The following is a 25,240-nucleotide window of genomic DNA, read 5'->3' as shown; positions in this document are numbered from 1 at the left end:
ATGTAACGTAAAATTACGTTACAAACCCGCAAGCAGACTTCAGCTTTAGCACAGCAGCAAGCCGAAGGAATCAATTGGTACGCTGCACCCCCCATGTCCTGTATGTTTTAGAACAAACTGTCGCATTGTGCCATTGTCATGCCGGCTTTGATGATTTGTGCTGCTTTACCCAGCAATTGCTCCACATTAACACACGTTTTATGTTTGATCCGATGTTTATTATATCACGCAAGCACAACTACTTCACTATTGGTGTTTCTGCAAGGCCTCAAGAGCTAAATGTGTGCAGCCGATGTGACCATCGCATATTAGTCGCCCACGAACACCAATGTTTGCTTTATAACTAAGAAGGGGTTTCCATCGGAAAGGCTGGAAAAGATGTTACTCATTTGTACCATAATTTGTGTTTAATTAAATGAATAGGTGGCTCGTGGCAACTGTACATGACTTTGAAGTATTACTCAACAGAATTTAGGTTGGGAACCATTGATATAAACAAAACAACGACGCTGCGCGCCAACGTGCAAACAGCGTCAAACATTAAGCTTTTCTAACCTCGCCACAATATGTCCACATTGGTGCCTGTTATTTTGCGGTACAAAGACTTAGTTTGAAGAGACGACAACATTTATTTGCGGCAGATAAAAAAGGCGGCAAAGGCAATGAACCATCGCTGAATGTCACGTCAGTAGCTTTGCATCAGTAGCTTTTGCTATGTAGCGTGCACAAAAGTGTTTGAGGCGTGCTGAAAGTTAGTCAGTTGAACATGGACGCCGACACCAAAGCAAACATCCAAGAAGGCAGCAAACTAACCGAAGCAAATGACGTCACCGTCGAATACGCCGTTAATCTTGAGGCCAAAAACGATGTAAGCATGTTTTTTTACCTCTTAAAGCCAAGTAGTTTTGAAACGGTTGGGTTTTACAGGGATGTTACTTGAAAGTGCGACACGTGCTAGCCGTCATGTGCTTTTCAGCCATGTTCAATGTCTACGCCGTCCGCAGCTGCTTGAGTGTGGCCATTGTAGCCATGGTAAACTCGACAACGCACGAAGCCAAGGAACACCAGCAGAATTTAACCTCGGAATGCCCGAACCGAGGACAAAACGCAAGCAGAGGCGAGTCGTTTTCTGTAAGAATGCTTTTGCATTTGATCTCAATTTTAGAATATTGAAAGTATTGTATAGCTGACGGGCGCATAGATTAAACGAGAATTAATGATTTCTTATAACTGTATGCAAGGTTGTTGGCAGTGTATTTTTTGCTTGTGTTAAGGCAAATGCCTTTGGTTCTTTACCCATTTTGAACGAAATATTCGCGCTTGCATGCCAGCATACGTATCGTACTGGGTCGATATAATATAACTACAGACCAAACATAAAAAGTAGTGTTTGTAAAAGCAGATGCTAGGCAAAGCGACCTATTCGTTAGAGCTGCCATGTCGCACCATACTTTCCTTTGTTCATTGATGCAAGGAAATGATGAAGGGAAGTAACAACAGAAGGGCAGAAAGGCGGCTCTCTCTCCCTCTTTCAGTTGCAGTGCCGTCGCATTGTTTAATTGCACTACACCAATGTATACTTACTCTATACCGCCCCGTTGGGAAAAAATTGCTATGACGTAAAGGAAAAATATGTCGATGACATAAGTTAGTTGCATACAAAAAGTAGATGTTTTAATTATCAGCACTGTATTTTGGCCAATATACGTTTCAGGTTTGCCAAGTACACATATTCAGTTTGATTTTTACACCTAGCAAAAGGTGTTACTTATATCAAGCATATATATTTCTACACCTAAAATCGACGAATCCGCATTGAATTTAAGTATGGTTCATCTGTTCTGCTGGGTTTGTTTCATGCCTTTCAATTCATTAAGGAAAGTACGTATGGTACAAAATGTCAACAGTTTCGATAGTGAAAGTATCAACATTGAATTGAACTGGTTTGTGGTGCAATATACAACCGAACCTACTGCATGATATTTTTAGAACGGCATTTTCAATTGGGACGCAGCACAACAAGGACTTCTGCTCGGCTGCTTCTTCTACGGTCCATGGATGTCAACTTAAATTCCTGCAACAACATCCTCGGTCCATGGATGTCAAGGCGCTTCGGGTTTAAACGAGTTATGGGTTTAGCCATGATGTTTTCAGGATTATTCACGGTCTGCATTCCCCCAGCAGCTCACTCTAGTTTCGGCCTCCTTGTGGTCCTGAGGACCTTAACCGGATTTTTCCAGGTATTTATGTGATTGTTGTGTTTATTCGTCTCTTCAATGGGTGACATTGTACGCATATGCATATGAACGTGATGTCTGAAATACGGAAACTGCATAAACCTTTTGCCGCTGGGCGTTATTTTTTGGACTTTAATGTTGTGATCTTTCGGTTTTCGAATTTTGAATGTAAACAATGGATTGGAATTTTGTTTGCACCAAATTTGTCAACGTCATTAAGCGTCTTTTCGACTAATAGATAAAATTTTAAAAATATTTTTGGTTATTACAGATTAACAATGTTTAATATTTTTCACCTGAATTGCAAAACGCTGCTGGGCCTACCTGTTACTGCCTCTGTCCGCTGCTATTCCGGTACTTACTTATGTACTTATCACGTAAACTTAAAGGAACAATACAAACACGCCTTAGCTTGTTATTCCGATGGCTTCTTTACGTAGAGAGGAAGTAGCCTAACGTTACATTAATATCCATAAATTCAAGATAGAAGTGTCCAAGATCCAATTATTTACCAAGCTAAATTTCAAGCAAATCCTGTTTCCCATGTGAACCGTCAATAGTTCATAAGATAGTGTGAATCGTTTCCTCTGCTCTTGGCTGTCTGCGTTGCAGTCTGGTGTTTTGGTCATTCTAGTCCGATTCTATTTCATGCGAATTCCATGTGATGCTCAATACAATGCTAACTCTGTAACGTATACTGTTTGGATTCACAAGGCTTCAAGAAATTCACATATTTTGATCAGAACGACTAAGAATATTATATTACCGAAGAAAGTACCATTTAGCCGGGTCTGTTGGCCCGAGGCTAATTTTCCTTAAAGGCAGAAAATAAACTCTAAAGTGTGGTCCACTAAGCAACTCTAGGCCTAAGCTAGTTAAGCGCGACCTATTGCATTTATCGCTGCAAGGGCGGGTGGCGCCAGAGAGCGTTTACCATTTTGGTTTATTTGTTGCGTAGCAATGACAAGTGAAATACATGTGCAAAAAAGCCATAATATTGGCGAGCTGCAGACAGGGTGTGTACACGCACTGTTTCGACCTGTGTGTTTTCAAACGCGCGGGTGCAACACTCCAGTGTCCAGAGAAATTTTAAATACCTAATTGTGCTGGAGCAGAGCTTCATTTGCAAAACACTAAAGTGTTACTTACTACATACGAAAGCACTTCAGTGATCTTTAAATTTTATTATTCTGTGACCAAAATTAGTTTGTTTTTAAATATGGGCTCCAAAAGTTTCACTGCGTGCTCCAAAGTTTCAAGAAAAAGTTGTAGCTAATTTAAGATCACAACACATTTTTTATACCATACTGTAACACGAGAGATTAAAATTAAGGTTGTAATTTTAAAACCAGTATAGGACCTATATGGGTATTAGATTGGGGAATCCTGTGTTCAAGGCCCTCGGCTGTAATGCATCTAGCGACTGTTCCGCTTGTTTCCCAATGACCGTTGATGGGTCTTGTGACTTACATAGGGACCTAAAATTCTACAAAGTTGAAAAAAAAAATTTGCTCCTGGATGAGACTGTACAGAGTAAGGACTTGTTGGGCCTCCTGGAAGATCATATGACCAACAGGGGAGTATACCCAGCCCTTGGGGGAGGGCTTTGACACTTTTTCAGCAACTAAATTTGATGCCATCGCATAGAGAAGAGTTGGAACTTACAAAAAAATGCAAATGAGTGGGTTGTTGAACGATTCATTTTTCTGCAAAATCCAGTTCCATTTTTTGTTGCTCTTTTAACCAAAATACTGAGTAACTAGGGGGGCAAATGGCCCTAGGGGGTTGGCTAAACCTTTTTTTCGGAGACTAATTTTAATCAAACTTTGTAGATATGAAATGGATCTTTCATAAAATCACAAATGATTGGACACTTAAACGATTCATTTTTCCATAAATACAGCCTGATTTTTTTGCTCCATTTTCAACATAATTTTCAGCAGCACCCACCAGCAAGTTACTACCTAATTGGAATAGCCCAAAACCCCACTAAAACTGCCCCAAACACCTTAAAATTCGCCATGACAACAGCACGCACATGTGCGCTCATTCAACCGTAAATTTAACTCAATTGCGTCACTGCTTTGCTTGGTGATGCATAACTTTGCATTGTGACACAGGTCTACACGGTGGGCATTTCCCAGCACCAAAACTAATTTTCATAGAAAAACCAATATGCGTCCTATAGAGTAACGGTTAACCTCCGTGGCCGGATAAAAAAGTTCATGTCCCACAGTTTGTGTACCAATGAATTATACTAAAGCTTTCGAAACCTTTTTTCATGTAACCCATTAGATTTATTGTGGTGTAAGCTGCGTGATTCATTATCATATGTTGTGTAAATCTAAGTATGAAAAATGTTATGTAAGCGCCTGTATGTTACCTCCGCAATTATGACTGTAATCGTTTTTGTCTTTTTAGAAAAGTTCAATATTTGGTGGACGGTTGGTGCGTATTGTGTACATGATGCATTGGATGTCCTGACAACTTTTTCCAGGAAATGTGATCAAAGCCAATGTGCACTTGTGGGAAACTACATCACTCGAATATTGTGAACATTCAGTTACTAACATTGGCAGTGGCGCACTATAGTGTTGATTTGGACCCAACAAAAATGTCGAGTTGGTTAATAAAACAACTCAATGCAAGTCACTTGCCTAAAGTATTGTGTTTTTTGGAGGAGTTTTATACGAAGAAGGAAGTGGTTCATAAACTAGCCGCAATACCGTACGAAGTTTATGTTCCTTATCATAGAGAAATCGCAAAATCTTCCATTAAACAAGAAACTTGTCTGGGATGTTTTGATAAAAACGGTTCATTAGTTGGAGTTACAATGGGACGGATTTTCGAAAAATATGTATCAGAAACTGAGTCTGTAGTCGTTCCTGCAAATATAGACAATGGAACATTGAAAAGATTAATGGGAGCTGCAAAGTTTTTCGACAGTTTGGATGAAGAATTCTGTGTGAAGTTAAAGGTACCGTCGTTTGCTGTGGTTGGCCCCATCTGTATTGCACCAGACTATCATAACTTAGGCATTGGGCGCCAGTTGATCTTACAATTGGAAGATTTATTACGAAGCAAAGATTGTGACCTTGCTGTTTGTATTACAATAACCGACATATCTGCGCGTTTGATGCAGTTGTCGGGCTACAAGCTGGTAAAGTCAAGAAAATACAAGGATTGCTTCACTGCAGGAAATCTCAAAGTGTTTCCGAATGCAGTTGAACACGCCACAGAAGCTGGTTTCTATTACAAAATACTGAATCGTGGCAAGCAATCACAGGAAGATATATCTTCCTATTTCTAAAAAACTTTGGCAATTTGTGATTTGATAGTGGAACATAAAACTGATCAATTCTTGGTGCGTATTGTGTGCCATGGTGTTATTGTTATGTGTATAGTTAGGATTCCCTTACGCGTGCTCATGTTTTCGAGAAATGTAAAATAAAAGTGTGTTTGTTTTAGACTTGCGTGCTTTCTTGTTTAAATGTTTTACAACGAGTTAAGAACTATAACTTGAAGCAACACTGCAGGCAATTATCGATGCAGTCAAGCAACAGCGTTTAATGTAAAGTATGGGCTTGTTTAGGTTAAAAACTAGAGACTGATTGTCCGATGGCCGAAATTTAGCATCCAGTAATAAAGTCGATGACAATAGACAACGCTTATACGTAATGTATAGATTTATGAAACACCCGTTTAATGCACATCAGTGTGCCGCGCGTTTCAGGCAGTTTAGAAAACCCTGTGCTAAATGATTTCCACCCCGAAGGTTTCGTCATTACTTTTGAAGAGGGAATATAAAAAGCAGAAGGTTCTGAAAGTATATACGATAAACTATATCTTGCAGATCAAGTGAAGTTTTCTCCCGTTTTGTTTCTCGTGCGATCCATAACTAAACCACAAATTGCCAGCGATCCTTTGTAAAGTAATTTCCAACCTTTCTGTATTCACAAACCCCTGTTAAAAAACCATCACCTGTAGTTCTGATGATAAAGGCTACTAAGGTGTTTAAATGAAGAAATGGGTGTGAAACAACACATACAAAAAATCAGCAACCAAAATTTACTTAACATTACCAATCAAATTACACAACAAACAAAAAACAACAAAAAAAGGCTACAGAAAACGGAAAGTTATGTTTACATGTAAATAAGCAGGTAGTTCGTACTCATTCCCGCCCGTGGCATACAATGCGGAACAAGAATGGATCAGTTTTGTATTTCACTATCAAATGACAAATTGGCAAAGTTTTTTAGAAATATGAAGATATATCTTCTTGTGATTGCTTGCCACGATTCAGTATTTTGTAAAAAAACCTAGCTTCTGTGGCGTGTTCAACTGCATTCGGAAACACTTTGAGATTTCCTGCAGTGAAGCAATCCTTCAATTTTCTTGACTTTACCAGATTGTAGCCCGACAACTGCACCAAACGAGCAGATTTGTCGATTATTGTAGTTAAAACAGCAAGGTCACAATCTTTGCTTCGTAATAAGTCTTCCAATTGTGAAACTAAGTGGGGACTAATACCTAAGTTTTGATGGTCTGGTGCAATACAGGTGGGGCCAACCACAGCAAACGAAGGTGCCTTTAACTTCGAGAAAAATTCTTCTTCCAGGCTGTCCAAAAACTTTGCAACTCCCATTAATCTTATCAACGTTCCTTTCTCCATATTTGCAGGAACAATTGTAGACTCTGTTTTTGATACATATTTTTCGAAAATCCGTCCCATTGTCACTCCAACCAATGAACCGTTTTTATCAAAACATCCCAGACAAGTTTCTTGTTTAATAGAAGATTTTGCGATTTCGCCATGATAAGGAACATAAACTTCGTACGGTATTGCGGCAAGTTTATGAATCACTTCCTTCTTCGTATAAAACTCCTCCAAAAAACACAATACTTTAGGCAAGTGACTTGCATTGAGTTGTTTTATTAACCAACTCGACATTTTTGTGTGGTCCAAATCAACAACACAGTGCTGCACTGAACACGCCGCATGTTTCCTGAAATTTCAACACTGGAACACTAGACGGAAAGGATGCAGGCGGAGGTAAGCCTTCCTGCAGAGTTAAAAATAAGCTGCTGATTCCAATCGCGCTGTAAACGTTCGTACGTTCTTTTAATAGTTAATTCGCTGCAATTCAGTCACGTGTTAAACGCGCTTGAAACAAATTAAACTTAAGCCACCTGGTATTGCAACCGTGCCTTTCAATTAATAAACAAGTCTACCACGGAGGCAAACTTAGTAACCTATACAACAAGAACACGCAAGCAGACTTCAGCTTTAGCACAGCAGCAAGCCGAAGGAATCAATTGGTACGCTGCACTGGTGAACTTGCCCGACGTGATCACAATTGCTCTTACCAGGTTGGTTTGTTCCGTTTATTTCTGTAATGTTCTATTGCATTGTATTGTGTGGTTCTCACGAAATTTTACTTGTTTAGGAGAAAATTTCGTGGTGGATAATAGAGAATGAATCTTTGCTCTATAACCACGACTGACGCACGACAAGTTGTATCATTTTATTAATTCTAATCTTAAGTCTAACGTAGACGCCGACATGGGTTACGTTGCCAAGACTGCACAGAACGTGGTAACAAATGTTTTTATCTCAGCCATCAGTGAGATTACAAACCCCATCCTATGTGGTATTTTTACGATATTCTTCTTTTTAGCTTTGATATGGGGTGGAGTTTTGACATTCTGGGCATCTAAGTATTATGTTCCCATAGTTTGGAATGCCATTGGAGATAAAGTCCGCAATTATAGAACTGCACCTAACCAACCGCCTGAGGAGTCGGACAATGCTGTAAATGATATTACGGACTACGAATTATCCACCCGTAGTGGAAACTCTAAGCGAATAGGCCAACGCTTATATCCTCAGTTACCCGGACGTGGTTAATTAATAAATCGGACATTCTTGTAAATATGCATGCGTTCCTTTTGAACATTTTACTGCCAGTTTTTCATTTTACACAGAAAAAGAAACCACCGTGACGGCTTGAGAACACGACGAAAAAAAAAACAGACGATAATCAGTTAAACAATCAGCCGACTCAACTCGATTCACAGCACAACAATTTAACGCCAAGACGACATTGGATTTCGGATAGAAACTATCAATCTTTACAAGGAAGGGACATGCGTGGCAACACGCATGTTTTCCCTGGCCTAGTTCTGAACACGCCGCATGTTTCCTGAAATTCAACACTGGAACACTAGACGGAAAGGATGCAGGCGGAGCTAAGCCTTCCTGCAGAGTTAAAATCAACCTGCTGATACCCTGCTGGACACCCACGTTTTTCCTCTCTCGTCCCTGTTGTTATTCTCGCCATCGCGCTGTAAACGTTCGCATGTGCTTTTAATAGTTAATTCGCTGCAATTCAGTCACGTGTTAAACGCGCTTGAAACAAATTAAACTTACGCCATCTGGTATTGCAATCGTGTCTTTCAATTAATAACAAGTCTGCCACAGAGTCGAACTTAGTAACCTATACAGCAAGAACACTGTTGCGACCTACTATGCCAAATATGAGTCTCAATCCGGGTCTTAACAATTATTTATGATTGATGGGAAATCCTATTTGATTAACGCATTTGACATAAGATCGCACGTGAGTTCTAATTGTTGTGTTTTCCTAACCTGACTTTAATTAACTCTCGATGCAAGCACTACACCAATATTTATTTACCATGAACAATTTTGGATATGAGATTAACACACGCAATTATACCAACGCCAAACTGAGTGAATTTACGCCCAAACGTCCAGACAGAGTTGAACAAAACCGAATCACAAAATAGTAACTACTAACTCACACTGCAAACCACGCACACCCATTATATGAAGCGAGAATACAAAAGACCAACGGTCAGCGGACAGTTTAACAAAGACAGGTCGTTTGAAAGACGATACAGGACAGTCACACAAGAAAAACGTCAAACGTCTCTAAGCTACCAAACCAAACACTTCAAACTAGCCAATGAAATCACTTGACAACGCAACAGTTGCTTGGAAACTACACATTAATATGACACCAAAACAGTTGAGAAACAGTTGGAAAGGACACATAGGACACAAATCACGTGAATACACAACCGTTGCTATCGCTACACTTTGAAATGAACACGCCTGGCAAGACGACCTACTTATGACTTTACCCAAACCAAATGATGAGAAATTCCGAACAATGACATACTGGCCATGCAACCTACTTCCATAAATGCAACGTTGATATGTAACGTAAAATTACGTTACAAACCCGCAAGCAGACTTCAGCTTTAGCACAGCAGCAAGCCGAAGGAATCAATTGGTACGCTGCACCCCCCATGTCCTGTATGTTTTAGAACAAACTGTCGCATTGTGCCATTGTCATGCCGGCTTTGATGATTTGTGCTGCTTTACCCAGCAATTGCTCCACATTAACACACGTTTTATGTTTGATCCGATGTTTATTATATCACGCAAGCACAACTACTTCACTATTGGTGTTTCTGCAAGGCCTCAAGAGCTAAATGTGTGCAGCCGATGTGACCATCGCATATTAGTCGCCCACGAACACCAATGTTTGCTTTAAAACTAAGAAGGGGTTTCCATCGGAAAGGCTGGAAAAGATGTTACTCATTTGTACCATAATTTGTGTTTAATTAAATGAATAGGTGGCTCGTGGCAACTGTACATGACTTTGAAGTATTACTCAACAGAATTTAGGTTGGGAACCATTGATATAAACAAAACAACGACGCTGCGCGCCAACGTGCAAACAGCGTCAAACATTAAGCTTTTCTAACCTCTCCACAATATGTCCACATTGGTGCCTGTTATTTTGCGGTACAAAGACTTAGTTTGAAGAGACGACAACATTTATTTGCGGCAGATAAAAAAGGCGGCAAAGGCAATGAACCATCGCTGAATGTCACGTCAGTAGCTTTGCATCAGTAGCTTTTGCTATGTAGCGTGCACAAAAGTGTTTGAGGCGTGCTGAAAGTTAGTCAGTTGAACATGGACGCCGACACCAAAGCAAACATCCAAGAAGGCAGCAAACTAACCGAAGCAAATGACGTCACCGTCGAATACGCCGTTAATCTTGAGGCCAAAAACGATGTAAGCATGTTTTTTTACCTCTTAAAGCCAAGTAGTTTTGAAACGGTTGGGTTTTACAGGGATGTTACTTGAAAGTGCGACACGTGCTAGCCGTCATGTGCTTTTCAGCCATGTTCAATGTCTACGCCGTCCGCAGCTGCTTGAGTGTGGCCATTGTAGCCATGGTAAACTCGACAACGCACGAAGCCAAGGAACACCAGCAGAATTTAACCTCGGAATGCCCGAACCGAGGACAAAACGCAAGCAGAGGCGAGTCGTTTTCTGTAAGAATGCTTTTGCATTTGATCTCAATTTTAGAATATTGAAAGTATTGTATAGCTGACGGGCGCATAGATTAAACGAGAATTAATGATTTCTTATAACTGTATGCAAGGTTGTTGGCAGTGCATTTTTTGCTTGTGTTAAGGCAAATGCCTTTGGTTCTTTACCCATTTTGAACGAAATATTCGCGCTTGCATGCCAGCATACGTATCGTACTGGGTCGATATAATATAACTACAGACCAAACATAAAAAGTAGTGTTTGTAAAAGCAGATGCTAGGCAAAGCGACCTATTCGTTAGAGCTGCCATGTCGCACCATACTTTCCTTTGTTCATTGATGCAAGGAAATGATGAAGGGAAGTAACAACAGAAGGGCAGAAAGGCGGCTCTCTCTCCCTCTTTCAGTTGCAGTGCCGTCGCATTGTTTAATTGCACTACACCAATGTATACTTACTCTATACCGCCCCGTTGGGAAAAAATTGCTATAACGTAAAGGAAAAATATGTCGATGACATAAGTTAGTTGCATACAAAAAGTAGATGTTTTAATTATCAGCACTGTATTTTGGCCATTATACGTTTCAGGTTTGCCAAGTACACATATTCAGTTTGATTTTTACACCTAGCAAAAGGTGTTACTTATATCAAGCATATATATTTCTACACCTAAAATCGACGAATCCGCATTGAATTTAAGTATGGTTCATCTGTTCTGCTGGGTTTGTTTCATGCCTTTCAATTCATTAAGGAAAGTACGTATGGTACAAAATGTCAACAGTTTCGATAGTGAAAGTATCAACATTGAATTGAACTGGTTTGTGGTGCAATATACAACCGAACCTACTGCATGATATTTTTAGAACGGCATTTTCAATTGGGACGCAGCACAACAAGGACTTCTGCTCGGCTGCTTCTTCTACGGTCCATGGATGTCAACTTAAATTCCTGCAACAACATCCTCGGTCCATGGATGTCAAAACGTTTCGGGTTTAAACGAGTTATGGGTTTAGCCATGATGTTTTCAGGATTATTCACGGTCTGCATTCCCCCAGCAGCTCACTCTAGTTTCGGCCTCCTTGTGGTCCTGAGGACCTTAACCGGATTTTTCCAGGTATTTATGTGATTGTTGTGTTTATTCGTCTCTTCAATGGGTGACATTGTACGCATATGCATATGAACGTGATGTCTGAAATACGGAAACTGCATACACCTTTTGCCGCTGGGCGTTATTTTTTGGACTTTAATGTTGTGATCTTTCGGTTTTCGAATTTTGAATGTAAACAATGGATTGGAATTTTGTTTGCACCAAATTTGTCAACGTCATTAAGCGTCTTTTCGACTAATAGATAAAATTTTAAAAATATTTTTGGTTATTACAGATTAACAATGTTTAATATTTTTCACCTGAATTGCAAAACGCTGCTGGGCCTACCTGTTACTGCCTCTGTCCGCTGCTATTCCGGTACTTACTTATGTACTTATCACGTAAACTTAAAGGAACAATACAAACACGCCTTAGCTTGTTATTCCGATGGCTTCTTTACGTAGAGAGGAAGTAGCCTAACGTTACATTAATATCCATAAATTCAAGATAGAAGTGTCCAAGATCCAATTATTTACCAAGCTAAATTTCAAGCAAATCCTGTTTCCCATGTGAACCGTCAATAGTTCATAAGATAGTGTGAATCGTTTCCTCTGCTCTTGGCTGTCTGCGTTGCAGTCTGGTGTTTTGGTCATTCTAGTCCGATTCTATTTCATGCGAATTCCATGTGATGCTCAATACAATGCTAACTCTGTAACGTATACTGTTTGGATTCACAAGGCTTCAAGAAATTCACATATTTTGATCAGAACGACTAAGAATATTATATTACCGAAGAAAGTACCATTTAGCCGGGTCTGTTGGCCCGAGGCTAATTTTCCTTAAAGGCAGAAAATAAACTCTAAAGTGTGGTCCACTAAGCAACTCTAGGCCTAAGCTAGTTAAGCGCGACCTATTGCATTTATCGCTGCAAGGGCGGGTGGCGCCAGAGAGCGTTTACCATTTTGGTTTATTTGTTGCGTAGCAATGACAAGTGAAATACATGTGCAAAAAAGCCATAATATTGGCGAGCTGCAGACAGGGTGTGTACACGCACTGTTTCGACCTGTGTGTTTTCAAACGCGCGGGTGCAACACTCCAGTGTCCAGAGAAATTTTAAATACCTAATTGTGCTGGAGCAGAGCTTCATTTGCAAAACACTAAAGTGTTACTTACTACATACGAAAGCACTTCAGTGATCTTTAAATTTTATTATTCTGTGACCAAAATTAGTTTGTTTTTAAATATGGGCTCCAAAAGTTTCACTGCGTGCTCCAAAGTTTCAAGAAAAAGTTGTAGCTAATTTAAGATCACAACACATTTTTTATACCATACTGTAACACGAGAGATTAAAATTAAGGTTGTAATTTTAAAACCAGTATAGGACCTATATGGGTATTAGATTGGGGAATCCTGTGTTCAAGGCCCTCGGCTGTAATGCATCTAGCGACTGTTCCGCTTGTTTCCCAATGACCGTTGATGGGTCTTGTGACTTACATAGGGACCTAAAATTCTACAAAGTTGAAAAAAAAAATTTGCTCCTGGATGAGACTGTACAGAGTAAGGACTTGTTGGGCCTCCTGGAAGATCATATGACCAACAGGGGAGTATACCCAGCCCTTGGGGGAGGGCTTTGACACTTTTTCAGCAACTAAATTTGATGCCATCGCATAGAGAAGAGTTGGAACTTACAAAAAAATGCAAATGAGTGGGTTGTTGAACGATTCATTTTTCTGCAAAATCCAGTTCCATTTTTTGTTGCTCTTTTAACCAAAATACTGAGTAACCAGGGGGGCAAATGGCCCTAGGGGGTTGGCTAAACCTTTTTTTCGGAGACTAATTTTAATCAAACTTTGTAGATATGAAATGGATCTTTCATAAAATCACAAATGATTGGACACTTAAACGATTCATTTTTCCATAAATACAGCCTGATTTTTTTGCTCCATTTTCAACATAATTTTCAGCAGCACCCACCAGCAAGTTACTACCTAATTGGAATAGCCCAAAACCCCACTAAAACTGCCCCAAACACCTTAAAATTCGCCATGACAACAGCACGCACATGTGCGCTCATTCAACCGTAAATTTAACTCAATTGCGTCACTGCTTTGCTTGGTGATGCATAACTTTGCATTGTGACACAGGTCTACACGGTGGGCATTTCCCAGCACCAAAACTAATTTTCATAGAAAAACCAATATGCGTCCTATAGAGTAACGGTTAACCTCCGTGGCCGGATAAAAAAGTTCATGTCCCACAGTTTGTGTACCAATGAATTATACTAAAGCTTTCGAAACCTTTTTTCATGTAACCCATTAGATTTATTGTGGTGTAAGCTGCGTGATTCATTATCATATGTTGTGTAAATCTAAGTATGAAAAATGTTATGTAAGCGCCTGTATGTTACCTCCGCAATTATGACTGTAATCGTTTTTGTCTTTTTAGAAAAGTTCAATATTTGGTGGACGGTTGGTGCGTATTGTGTACATGATGCATTGGATGTCCTGACAACTTTTTCCAGGAAATGTGATCAAAGCCAATGTGCACTTGTGGGAAACTACATCACTCGAATATTGTGAACATTCAGTTACTAACATTGGCAGTGGCGCACTATAGTGTTGATTTGGACCCAACAAAAATGTCAAGTTGGTTGATAAAAGAACTCAATGCAAGTCACTTGCCTAAAGTATTGTCTTTTTTGGAGGAGTTTTATACGAAGAAGGAAGTGGTTCATAAACTAGCCGCAATACCGTACGAAGTTTATGTTCCTTATCATAGAGAAATCGCAAAATCTTCCATTAAACAAGAAACTTGTCTGGGATGTTTTGATAAAAACGGTTCATTAGTTGGAGTTACAATGGGACGGATTTTCGAAAAATATGTATCAGAAACTGAGTCTGTAGTCGTTCCTGCAAATATAGACAATGGAACATTGAAAAGATTAATGGGAGCTGCAAAGTTTTTCGACAGTTTGGATGAAGAATTCTGTGTGAAGTTAAAGGTACCGTCGTTTGCTGTGGTTGGCCCCATCTGTATTGCACCAGACTATCATAACTTAGGCATTGGGCGCCAGTTGATCTTACAATTGGAAGATTTATTACGAAGCAAAGATTGTGACCTTGCTGTTTGTATTACAATAACCAACATATCTGCGCGTTTGATGCAGTTGTCGGGCTACAATCTGGTAAAGTCAAGAAAATACAAGGATTGCTTCACTGCAGGAAATTTCGAAGTGTTTCCGAATGCAGTTGAACACGCCACAGAAGCTGGTTTCTACTACAAAATACTGAATCGTGACAAGCAATCACAGGAAGATATATCTTCCTATTTCTAAAAAACTTTGGCAATTTGTGATTTGATAGTGGAATATAAAACTGATCAATTCTTGGTGCGTATTGTGTGCCATGGTGTTATTGTTAAGTGTATAGTTAGGATTCCCTTACGCGTGCTCATGTTTTCGAGAAATGCAAAATAAAAGTGTGTTTGTTTTAGACTTGCGTGCTTTCTTGTTTAAACGTTTTTGGACGAGTTAAGAACTGTAACTTAAAGCAACACTGCAGGCAATTATCGATACAGTCAAGCAACAGAGCTTAATGTAAAGGATGGGGTTAATTAGGTTAAAAATTAGAGACTGATTGTCCGATGGCCGAAATCCAGCTTCTAGTAATAAAGTCGATGATAATAGACAACGCTTACGTAATGTATAGATTTATGAAACACCCGTTTAATGCACATCAGTGTGCCGCGCGTTTCACTTAGTATAGAAAACCCTGTGTTAAATGATTTCCACCCCCGAAGGTTTCGTCATTACTTTTGAAGAGGGAATATAAAAAGCAGAAGGTTCTGAAAGTATATACGATAACCTATATCTTGCAGATCAAGTGAAGTTTTCTCCCGTTTTGTTTCTCGTGCGATCCATAACTAAACCACAAATTCCCAGCGATCCTTTGTAAAGTAGTTCCCAAACCTTTCTGTATTCACAAACCCCTGTTAAAAAACCATCACCTGTAGTTCTGATGATAAAGGCTACTAAGGTGTTTAAATGAAGAAATGGGTGTGAAACAACACGTACGAAAGATCAGCTACCAAAATTTACTTAACATGACCAATCAAATTACACAACAAACAAAAAACAACAAAAACAAGGCTACAAAAAACGGAAAGTTATATTTACATGTAAATAAGCAGGTAGTTCGTACTCATTCCCGCCCGTGGCACAGCCTACAATGCGGAACAAGAATGGATCAGTTTTATATTTCACTATCAAATGACAAATTGGCAAAGTTTTTTAGAAATATGAAGATATATCTTCTTGTGATTGCTTGCCACGATTCAGTATTTTGTAAAAAAACCTAGCTTCTGTGGCGTGTTCAATTGCATTCGGAAACACTCTGAGATTTCCTGCAGTGAAGCAATCCTTCAATTTTCTTGACTTTACCAGATTGTAGCCCGACAACTGCACCAAACGAGCAGATTTGTCGATTATTGTAGTTAAAACAGCAAGGTCACAATCTTTGCTTCGTAATAAGTCTTCCAATTGTGAAACTAAGTGGGGACTAATACCTAAGTTTTGATAGTCTGGTGCAATACAGGTGGGGCCAACCACAGCAAACGAAGGTGCCTTTAACTTCAAGAAAAATTCTTCTTCCAGGCTGTCCAAAAACTTTGCAACTCCCATTAATCTTATCAACGTTCCTTTCTCCATATTTGGAGGAACAATTGTAGACTCTGTTTTTGATACATATTTTTCGAAAATCCGTCCCATTGTCACTCCAACCAATGAACCGTTTTTATCAAAACATCCCAGACAAGTTTCTTGTTTAATAGAAGATTTTGCGATTTCGCCATGATAAGGAACATAAACTTCGTACGGTATTGCGGCAAGTTTATGAATCACTTCCTTCTTCGTATAAAACTCCTCCAAAAAACACAATACTTTAGGCAAGTGACTTGCATTGAGTTGTTTTATTAACCAACTCGACATTTTTGTGTGGTCCAAATCAACAACACAGTGCTGCACTGAACACGCCGCATGTTTCCTGAAATTTCAACACTGGAACACTAGACGGAAAGGATGCAGGCGGAGGTAAGCCTTCCTGCAGAGTTAAAAATAAGCTGCTGATTCCAATCGCGCTGTAAACGTTCGTACGTTCTTTTAATAGTTAATTCGCTGCAATTCAGTCACGTGTTAAACGCGCTTGAAACAAATTAAACTTAAGCCACCTGGTATTGCAACCGTGCCTTTCAATTAATAAACAAGTCTACCACGGAGGCAAACTTAGTAACCTATACAACAAGAACACGCAAGCAGACTTCAGCTTTAGCACAGCAGCAAGCCGAAGGAATCAATTGGTACGCTGCACTGGTGAACTTGCCCGACGTGATCACAATTGCTCTTACCAGGTTGGTTTGTTCCGTTTATTTCTGTAATGTTCTATTGCATTGTATTGTGTGGTTCTCACGAAATTTTACTTGTTTAGGAGAAAATTTCGTGGTGGATAATAGAGAATGAATCTTTGCTCTATAACCACGACTGACGCACGACAAGTTGTATCATTTTATTAATTCTAATCTTAAGTCTAACGTAGACGCCGACATGGGTTACGTTACCAAGACTGCACAGAACGTGGTAACAAATGTTTTTATCTCAGCCATCAGTGAGATTACTAACCCCATCCTATGTGGTATTTTTACGATATTCTTCTTTTTAGCTTTGATATGGGGTGGAGTTTTGACATTCTGGGCATCTAAGTATTATGTTCCCATAGTTTGGAATGCCATTGGAGATAAAGTCCGCAATTATAGAACTGCACCTAACCAACCGCCTGAGGAGTCGGACAATGCTGTAAATGATATTACGGACTACGAATTATCCACCCGTAGTGGAAACTCTGAGCGAATAGGCCAACGCTTATATCCTCAGTTACCCGGATGTAGTTAATTAATAAATCGGACATTCTTGTAAATATGCATGCGTTCCTTTTGAACATTTTACTGCCAGTTTTTCATTTTACACAGAAAAAGAAACCACCGTGACGGCTTGCGAACACGACGAAAAAAAATACAGACGATGATCAGTTAAACAATCAGCCGACTCAACTCGATTCACAGCACAACAATTTAACGACAAGACGACATTGGATTTCGGGTAGAAACTATCAATCTTTACAAGGATGGGACATGTGTGGCAACACGCATGTTTTCCCTGGCCTAGTTCTGAACACGCCGCATGTTTCCTGAAATTCAACACTGGAACACTAGACGGAAAGGATGCAGGCGGAGCTAAGCCTTCCTGCAGAGTTAAAATCAAGCTGCTGATACCCTGCTGGACACCCACGTTTTTCCTCTCTCGTCCCTGTTGTTATTCTCGCCATCGCGCTGTAAACGTTCGCATGTGCTTTTAATAGTTAATTCGCTGTAATTCAGTCACGTGTTAAACGCGCTTGAAACAAATTAAACTTACGCCATCTGGTATTGCAATCGTGTCTTTCAATTAATAACAAGTCTGCCACGGAGTCGAACTTAGTAACCTATACAGCAAGAACACTGTTGCGACCTACTATGCCAAATATGAGTCTCAATCCGGGTCTTAACAATTATTTATGATTGATGGGAAATCCTATTTGATTAACGCATTTGACATAAGATCGCACGTGAGTTCTAATTGTTGTGTTTTCCTAACCTGACTTTAATTAACTCTCGATGCAAACACTACACCAATATTTATTTACCATGAACAATTTTGGATATGAGATTAACACACGCAATTATACCAACGCCAAACTGAGTGAATTTACGCCCAAACGTCCAGACAGAGTTGAACAAAACCGAATCACAAAATAGTAACTACTAACTCACACTGCAAACCACGCACACCCATTATATGAAGCGAGAATACAAAAGACCAACGGTCAGCGGACAGTTTAACAAAGACAGGTCGTTTGAAAGACGATACAGGACAGTCACACAAGAAAAACGTCTAACGTCTCTAAGCTACCAAACCAAACACTTCAAACTAGCCAATGAAATCACTTGATAACGCAACAGTTGCTTGGAAACTACACATTAATATGACACCAAAACAGTTGAGAAACAGTTGGAAAGGACACATAGGACACAAATCACGTGAATACACAACCGTTGCTATCGCTACACTTTGAAATGAACACGCCTGGCAAGACGACCTACTTATGACTTTACCCAAACCAAATGATGAGAAATTCCGAACAATGACATACTGGCCATGCAACCTACTTCCATAAATGCAACGTTGATATGTAACGTAAAATTACGTTACAAACCCGCAAGCAGACTTCAGCTTTAGCACAGCAGCAAGCCGAAGGAATCAATTGGTACGCTGCACCCCCCATGTCCTGTATGTTTTAGAACAAACTGTCGCATTGTGCCATTGTCATGCCTGCTTTTATGATTTGTGCTGCTTTACCCAGCAATTGCTCCACATTAACACACGTTTTATGTTTGATCCGATGTTTATTATATCACGCAAGCACAACTACTTCACTATTGGTGTTTCTGCAAGGCCTCAAGAGCTAAATGTGTGCAGCCGATGTGACCATCGCATATTAGTCGCCCGCGAACACCAATGTTTGCTTTAAAACTAAGAAGGGGTTTCCATCGGAAAGGCTGGAAAAGATGTTACTCATTTGTACCATAATTTGTGTTTAATTAAATGAATAGGTGGCTCGTGGCAACTGTACATGACTTTGAAGTATTACGCAACAGAATTTAGGTTGGGAACCACTGATATAAACAAAACAACGACGCTGCGCGCCAACGTCCAAACAGCGTCAAACATCAAGCTTTTCTTACCTCGCCACAATATGTCCACATTGGTGCCTGTTATTTTGCGGCATAAAGTCTTAGTTTGAAGAGACGACAACATTTATTTGCGGCAGACAAAAAAGGCGGCAAAGGCAATGAACCATCGCTGAATGTCACGTCAGTAGCTTTGCATCAGTAGCTTTTGCTATGTAGCGTGCACAAAAGTGTTTGAGGCGTGCTGAATGTTAGTTAGTTGAACATGGACGCCGACACCAAAGCAAACATCCAAGAAGGCAGCAAACTAACCGAAGCAAATGACGTCACCGTCGAATACGCTGTTAATCTTGAGGCCAAAAGCGATGTAAGCATGTTTTTTTTACCTCTTAAAGCCAAGTAGTTTTGAAACGGTTGTGTTTTACAGGGATGTTATTTGAAAGTGCGTCACGTGCTAGCCGTCATGTGCTTTTCAGCCATGTTCAATGTCTACGCCGTCCGCAGCTGCTTGAGTGTGGCCATTGTAGCCATGGTAAACTCGACCACGCACGAAGCCAAGGACCACCAGCAGAATTTAACCTCGGAATGCCCGAACCGAGGACAAAACGCAAGCAGAGGCGAGTCGTTTTCTGTAAGAATGCTTTTGCATTTGATCTCAATTTTAGAATATCAAAAGTATTGTATAGCTGACGGGCGCATAGATTAAACGAGAATTAATGATTTCTTATAACTGTATGCAAGGTTGTTGGCAGTGTATTTTTTGCTTGTGTTAAGGCAAATGCCTTTGGTTCTTTACCCATTTTGAACGAAATATTCGCGCTTGCATGCCAGCATACGTATCGTACTGGGTCGATATAATATAACTACAGACCAAACATAAAATGTAGTGTTTGTAAAAGCAGATGCTAGGCAAAGCGACCAATTCGTTAGAGCTGCCATGTCGCACCATACTTTCCTTTGTTCATTGATGCAAGGAAATGATGAAGGGAAGTAACAACAGAAGGGCAGAAAGGCGGCTCTCTCTCCCTCTTTCAGTTGCAGTGCCGTCGCATTGTTTAATTGCACTACACCAATGTATACTTACTCTACCGCCCCCTTGGGAAAAAATTGCTATAACGTAAAGGAAAAATATGTCGATGACATAAGTTAGTTGCATACAAAAAGTAGATGTTTTTATTATCAGCACTATATTTTGGCCAATATACGTATCAGGTTTGCCAAGTACACATATTCAGTTTGATTTTTTCACCCAGCAAAAGGTGTTACTTATATCAAGCATATATATTTCTACACCTAAAATCGACGAATCCGCATTGAATTTAAGTATGGTTCATCTGTTCTGCTGGGTTTGTTTCATGCCTTTCAATTCATTAAGGAAAGTGCGTATGGTACAAAATGTCAACAGTTTCGATAGTGAAAGTATTAACATTGAATTGAACTGGTTTGTGGTGCAATATACAACCGAACCTACTGCATGATATGTTTAGAACGGCATTTTCAATTGGGACGCAGCACAACAAGGACTTCTGCTCGGCTGCTTCTTCTACGGTTACGCCTGCAACAACATCCTCGGTCCATGGATGTCAAAACGTTTCGGGTTTAAACGAGTTATGGGTTTAGCCATGATGTTTTCAGGATTATTCACGGTCTGCATTCCCCCAGCAGCTCACTCTAGTTTCGGCCTCCTTGTGGTCCTGAGGACCTTAACCGGATTTTTCCAGGTATTTATGTGACCGTTGTGTTTGTTCGTCTCTTCAATGGGTGACATTATACTCATATGTATATGAACGTGATGTCTAAAACAGGGAAACTGCATAAACCTTTTGCCGCTGGGCGTTATTTTTAGGACTTTAATGTTGTGATCTTTCGGTTTGTGAATCTTAAATGTAAACAATGGATTGGAATTTCGTTTGCACCAAATTTGTCAACGTCATTAAGCGTCTTTTCGACTATAACAGATAAAATTTTAAAATTATTTTTGGTTATTACAGATTAACAATGGTTAACGAATTTTAAAAATGTAGTCTACTGAAGCACTTGCAGGCTGAAATTTAGATTATAAATTGTAGCACATAATCACCTCCCGCCATTTCAATCGCAAATTAAAGAAAACTTTAAAAACTCATTTTAGGGGGTATTCTCCCCTTCGATAGTGGGGGTGTGGGGCGTTTGGGGGCCACAATTGGAGCGGAGCGCCTTAACTTCGTTCAGTTTGTCCGGCAGCTCTGCAGGAACTTTCGTCACAATGCCTTTGGCCGGGTTGATGGCAGAAAAACTTGGCTGGGAATCGGTTTTCTATGGAATAGGTTGGTTGTAGTTGAATCAATTTGTGATAATCAGCTAAGGAGCAGTTCTTTTATTGTTACACTTGTTATTGCCATCAACTTTTCATCATGGCCGCAATATATACCATTATCGTAATAGTTGGTTGCACATTGTGATTAGTGTTGTATTCTTCAGTCACAAACAGTTCAAGTGTATTGGTACAAAACGGTGCACAGGTTTTGCAGGCAAAGCCAACACGCAAATAACGCCAGGAACGCAATTATTAGCCACTGAGGTGCGCAGTAAATCCACAGGCGTAAGTCGCATTGCCAGACACGCTGATTGCGCGGCGAATCTAAAGCGCCGTTTTGTTAGGTCAACTTTAGGACACATAATGTTACAATTACACAACAAATAGAGTAAACAAACCGAACACCTCAAAATCATTGAATCTTTTGTGTATTTTATACCCAAACTGCTTTTCGCGTTTGTTTTACGGTTTGACAAGTTTTGACTAAATCTCTATGAAGAGTAATTCAACCACATTCTCTACAATACGCCCTACATAAGGCATTGGCGTCAATACTAAACTCTTGTAAACCTTATAAGGAGGATTATCGTTGCTGTGGTGTGTAATGTGGTTCGCTTTGGTCCACGATTCTCCCGAAAGTCACCCGAGAATATCAGAGCGAGAAAAACGCTACATTCTCGGAAGTGGGAGTGAAAACGATGGGAAACCTCCACTGTACAAAGTACGATATCTCGGTTACTGGATTTAATTGCGATTCAAACCACTTATGCTGGCGATTCTTATTTAAATACGGAAATTATGTTTCATACCACCTTTCGTTGTTCAGGAAAAACACTTAAAAACTCCGTGGAAATCAATACTGACTTCACCGGCGCTCCTGGCAATCCTTGCTGGCATTTTTGCAAGCGGTTGGGGAATATTTACGGCTCTTACACTGCTTCCAACCTACTTGGCCACAGTACTAAAGTTTGATGTTGCTACAGTAAGTACAGAGTAGGTGAAATATGATTGTCATCTAGGAAAATAGTGTCAAAAGTATCCGTTTTGACTCAAATACTCCTATATGCGTTGTATGTATACAACTAACATGACAAGCATATCGTAAACAGTCTTTCATTTCATAGTAAGAAGTTATGAGTCTTTAAAAGTTAAAAAGTTTACATACAATAATTAACCAATTTTGATACTTCTGCCTGTTAATTTTGTTTGAAAATAAACCTCTTGTTTAAATGCTTCCGATGAAGATCATAAAGTTACGTCAAGTAAGATAACGTTTTACCGCTCTAACAAAATCGCTGAATATACAGAGTGGTGCGATCGTTGCCCTACCCTATATTCTTCAATGGCTTCTCACAATGATCGGGGGATTCGTAACTGACGTCATCAGGTCCAAACGAGTGACGTCAACCATCGTCATTCGAAAGATCAACACGATTCTTGCGCTGGTTGCAAGCAGTTTGTTTTGTGTTCTGGCCTCTTACGTCGGATGTGACACAACGGCTGCAATCACCTTTTTCTCTGTTTCCGTGGCGTTGGCGGCACTTATTGGTATGTTATGCGTTTACTGTCCTAGGAATTACGAAAGATTTGTAAAATTAATTTTTACAACTCGTGGGACGATATGGACTATTGAGTTGTGGGCGAAAATATCTACAATATTTATAATTTTAAGTTTAAAGCGAGGCCAGAAATTCGTTTCTTTCATGGTCAGGACTGCAAAGTTATGTTTAGTAACTTCAACTAATAGGAAAGTACAGCTGATATGAATGTTCCAATCTTTAGTTCCAGGTTGCACTTCTAACGCGCATGACATCGCACCACAGTTTAGCGGAATAATATATGGAATCTCGAACACTCTCGGAGGTATCGCGGGTGTTCTGGCGCCGCAAGTGGCCGGCTTGTTGCTAGTCTCTGACGTAAGTAGAGGAATAGTGCCTGGTCTTCATTTGCGTGGTCAGTTAACAATGTTTTGGACATTTTTATGTTTAGAACTCAATAGGTCGGTGGCAAATAGTGTTCTGGATTTCGGCCGCGGTTCAGATTTTTTGCACTGTGATCTATTTGTTGTTCGCATCCGGGGAAGAACAGCCGTGGTCCAAAGGAAAAGTTGGAAAAGAATCCAATGGCGATCCCCTGAATGGCGATGAAACAGAATAACAACAATAATGCGCTTTATGGGGCGTGTTTATAGGGATGTTTCATTAAGTAGTCCTCTAGCTCCACCTCGCGGATTTTTTTTGATATAGTTCTATATCTCCACCACGTGGTTGTTATTTAAAACAGTCCTCTAGCTTCACCACGCGGTTGTTTCATAAAGTAGTCCTCTAGCTCCACCTCGCGGATGTTTTTTTTTAATCAGTCCTGTAGCTCCACCACACGATTGTTATTTAAAACAGTCCTTTTGCTCCACCCCCCCGAATGTTGTTAAAAATAGTCCTCTAGCTCCACCACACGGATGTTTTTGTTTAAATAGTCCTCTAGCTCCACCACACGGATGTTTTTGCAAATAACCGTAGGTGTTTGTTAACATTAATATAATGATTGTGAGAGAGAAAGCTATGCAATAAATGTTTTATCATATTTCGGCTCAAACACGCCCAATCCTAATGCATTTCCCTGAGTCTTCGTCTTGGTCCGAAATTTCCAGCACTATCCAAATCTCCAAATCAGTGCGTTACTACTCTTTACCCTATACGCCCAGACTTGGACCCTATACGCCACAACGTCACACATTTTTCTTGCTTTTGCTCAGTTGCCTTTACAACGGTTCTAACACAATTTTGATCACATGTCAAAAAACCTTGACCCTGTTAAACTACTTTGTTCGTCAATTTTTATTCAAAAAAAATCAGTTAGTTTTCTGCGCGATTTTGTTTATTTCGAATTTCCCCCGTCATAGTCGCCATAACAACACTCTGCTGCTCCACAGGTCATGGGAAAACTACACCAGAAGTTGCCTGATAAATTACAGCAGAAAAAGTCGTTAGGTCGGGTCCACACTCACGCTTTGCGCCGGCGGATTCTTTGTTTGTTTCATTATACGCCGGCGTGCGGGCGTACGCTCGGGACATTAAAACAAACAAAGAATCCGCCGGCGCAAAGCGTGAGTGTGGACCCGCCCATAGACTAATATTTTTGTAAGAACTTTCCGCCGGAATAAGATTTTTTTTCGTCAATGCAATTAAAATGCGCTGTGGAATAATTACACAAAATCATGACCCCTGTGTTTGATAAACCAATTAAAGTGTTGGTAATTCGTTACTTACAACACCCAAGGTCATTTGACCCTGATTCAAGTCGGTTTTAGCCACGAGTAAGGAGAATGTACGACTTGGTATCATCTAAGAACGAATGTCCAGCACCTGCCAGAGATTATTAGTTCACTGACATGTATACGACGCATTACAAACATGTTGTCCTTTTAACATTGTACTCGCTTTGCTTTGCCAAAACAATACAAAGAATTGACTTAA

General features: G+C 40.0%; 3 protein-coding genes across 4 annotated transcripts; all 3 read left to right on the top strand.

Moving 5' to 3' along the window:
* The first annotated feature begins 727 nt into the window (after positions 1-727).
* LOC145907227 (sialin-like) lies at positions 728-2,070 on the top strand. The gene is made up of 3 exons (XM_082994657.1): positions 728-868; positions 928-1,131; positions 1,990-2,070. The coding sequence occupies exons 1-3, from the start codon at positions 767-769 to the stop codon at positions 2,068-2,070; spliced, it is 387 nt and encodes a 128-aa protein (XP_082850783.1). The 5' UTR covers positions 728-766.
* Positions 2,071-10,209: 8,139 nt separating this feature from the next.
* LOC145906641 (sialin-like) lies at positions 10,210-14,230 on the top strand. 2 transcript variants are annotated; one of them, XR_014402844.1, is made up of 4 exons: positions 10,210-10,350; positions 10,410-10,613; positions 11,472-11,722; positions 14,141-14,230. XR_014402844.1 is itself a non-coding variant. In XM_082994093.1 (3 exons), exons 1-3 carry the CDS (start codon positions 10,249-10,251, stop codon positions 11,550-11,552), a joined length of 387 nt encoding a protein of 128 aa, XP_082850219.1. In that variant the 5' UTR covers positions 10,210-10,248; the 3' UTR covers positions 11,553-12,299. The 2 variants fall into 2 exon arrangements, 1 of the variants encoding a protein (XP_082850219.1); XM_082994093.1 differs by lacking the exon at positions 14,141-14,230 and having other exon boundaries at positions 11,472-12,299.
* A 5,467-nt stretch (positions 14,231-19,697) lies between these two features.
* On the top strand, positions 19,698-24,778 carry LOC145906126 (sialin-like). Its single transcript, XM_082993536.1, has 9 exons — positions 19,698-19,838; positions 19,899-20,102; positions 20,959-21,192; positions 21,603-21,777; positions 22,346-22,488; positions 22,594-22,749; positions 23,075-23,315; positions 23,550-23,683; positions 23,757-24,778. The coding sequence occupies exons 1-9, from the start codon at positions 19,737-19,739 to the stop codon at positions 23,922-23,924; spliced, it is 1,557 nt and encodes a 518-aa protein (XP_082849662.1). The 5' UTR covers positions 19,698-19,736; the 3' UTR covers positions 23,925-24,778.
* The last annotated feature ends 462 nt before the right edge of the window (positions 24,779-25,240 follow it).

This window comes from Ascidia mentula, chromosome 6 (genome assembly GCF_947561715.1).
Source record: "Ascidia mentula chromosome 6, kaAscMent1.1, whole genome shotgun sequence".
NCBI lineage: Eukaryota > Metazoa > Chordata > Ascidiacea > Phlebobranchia > Ascidiidae > Ascidia > Ascidia mentula.
The sequence above is the reverse complement of the archived record's forward strand: the minus strand, read 5'-3'. Positions and strand labels throughout refer to the sequence as shown.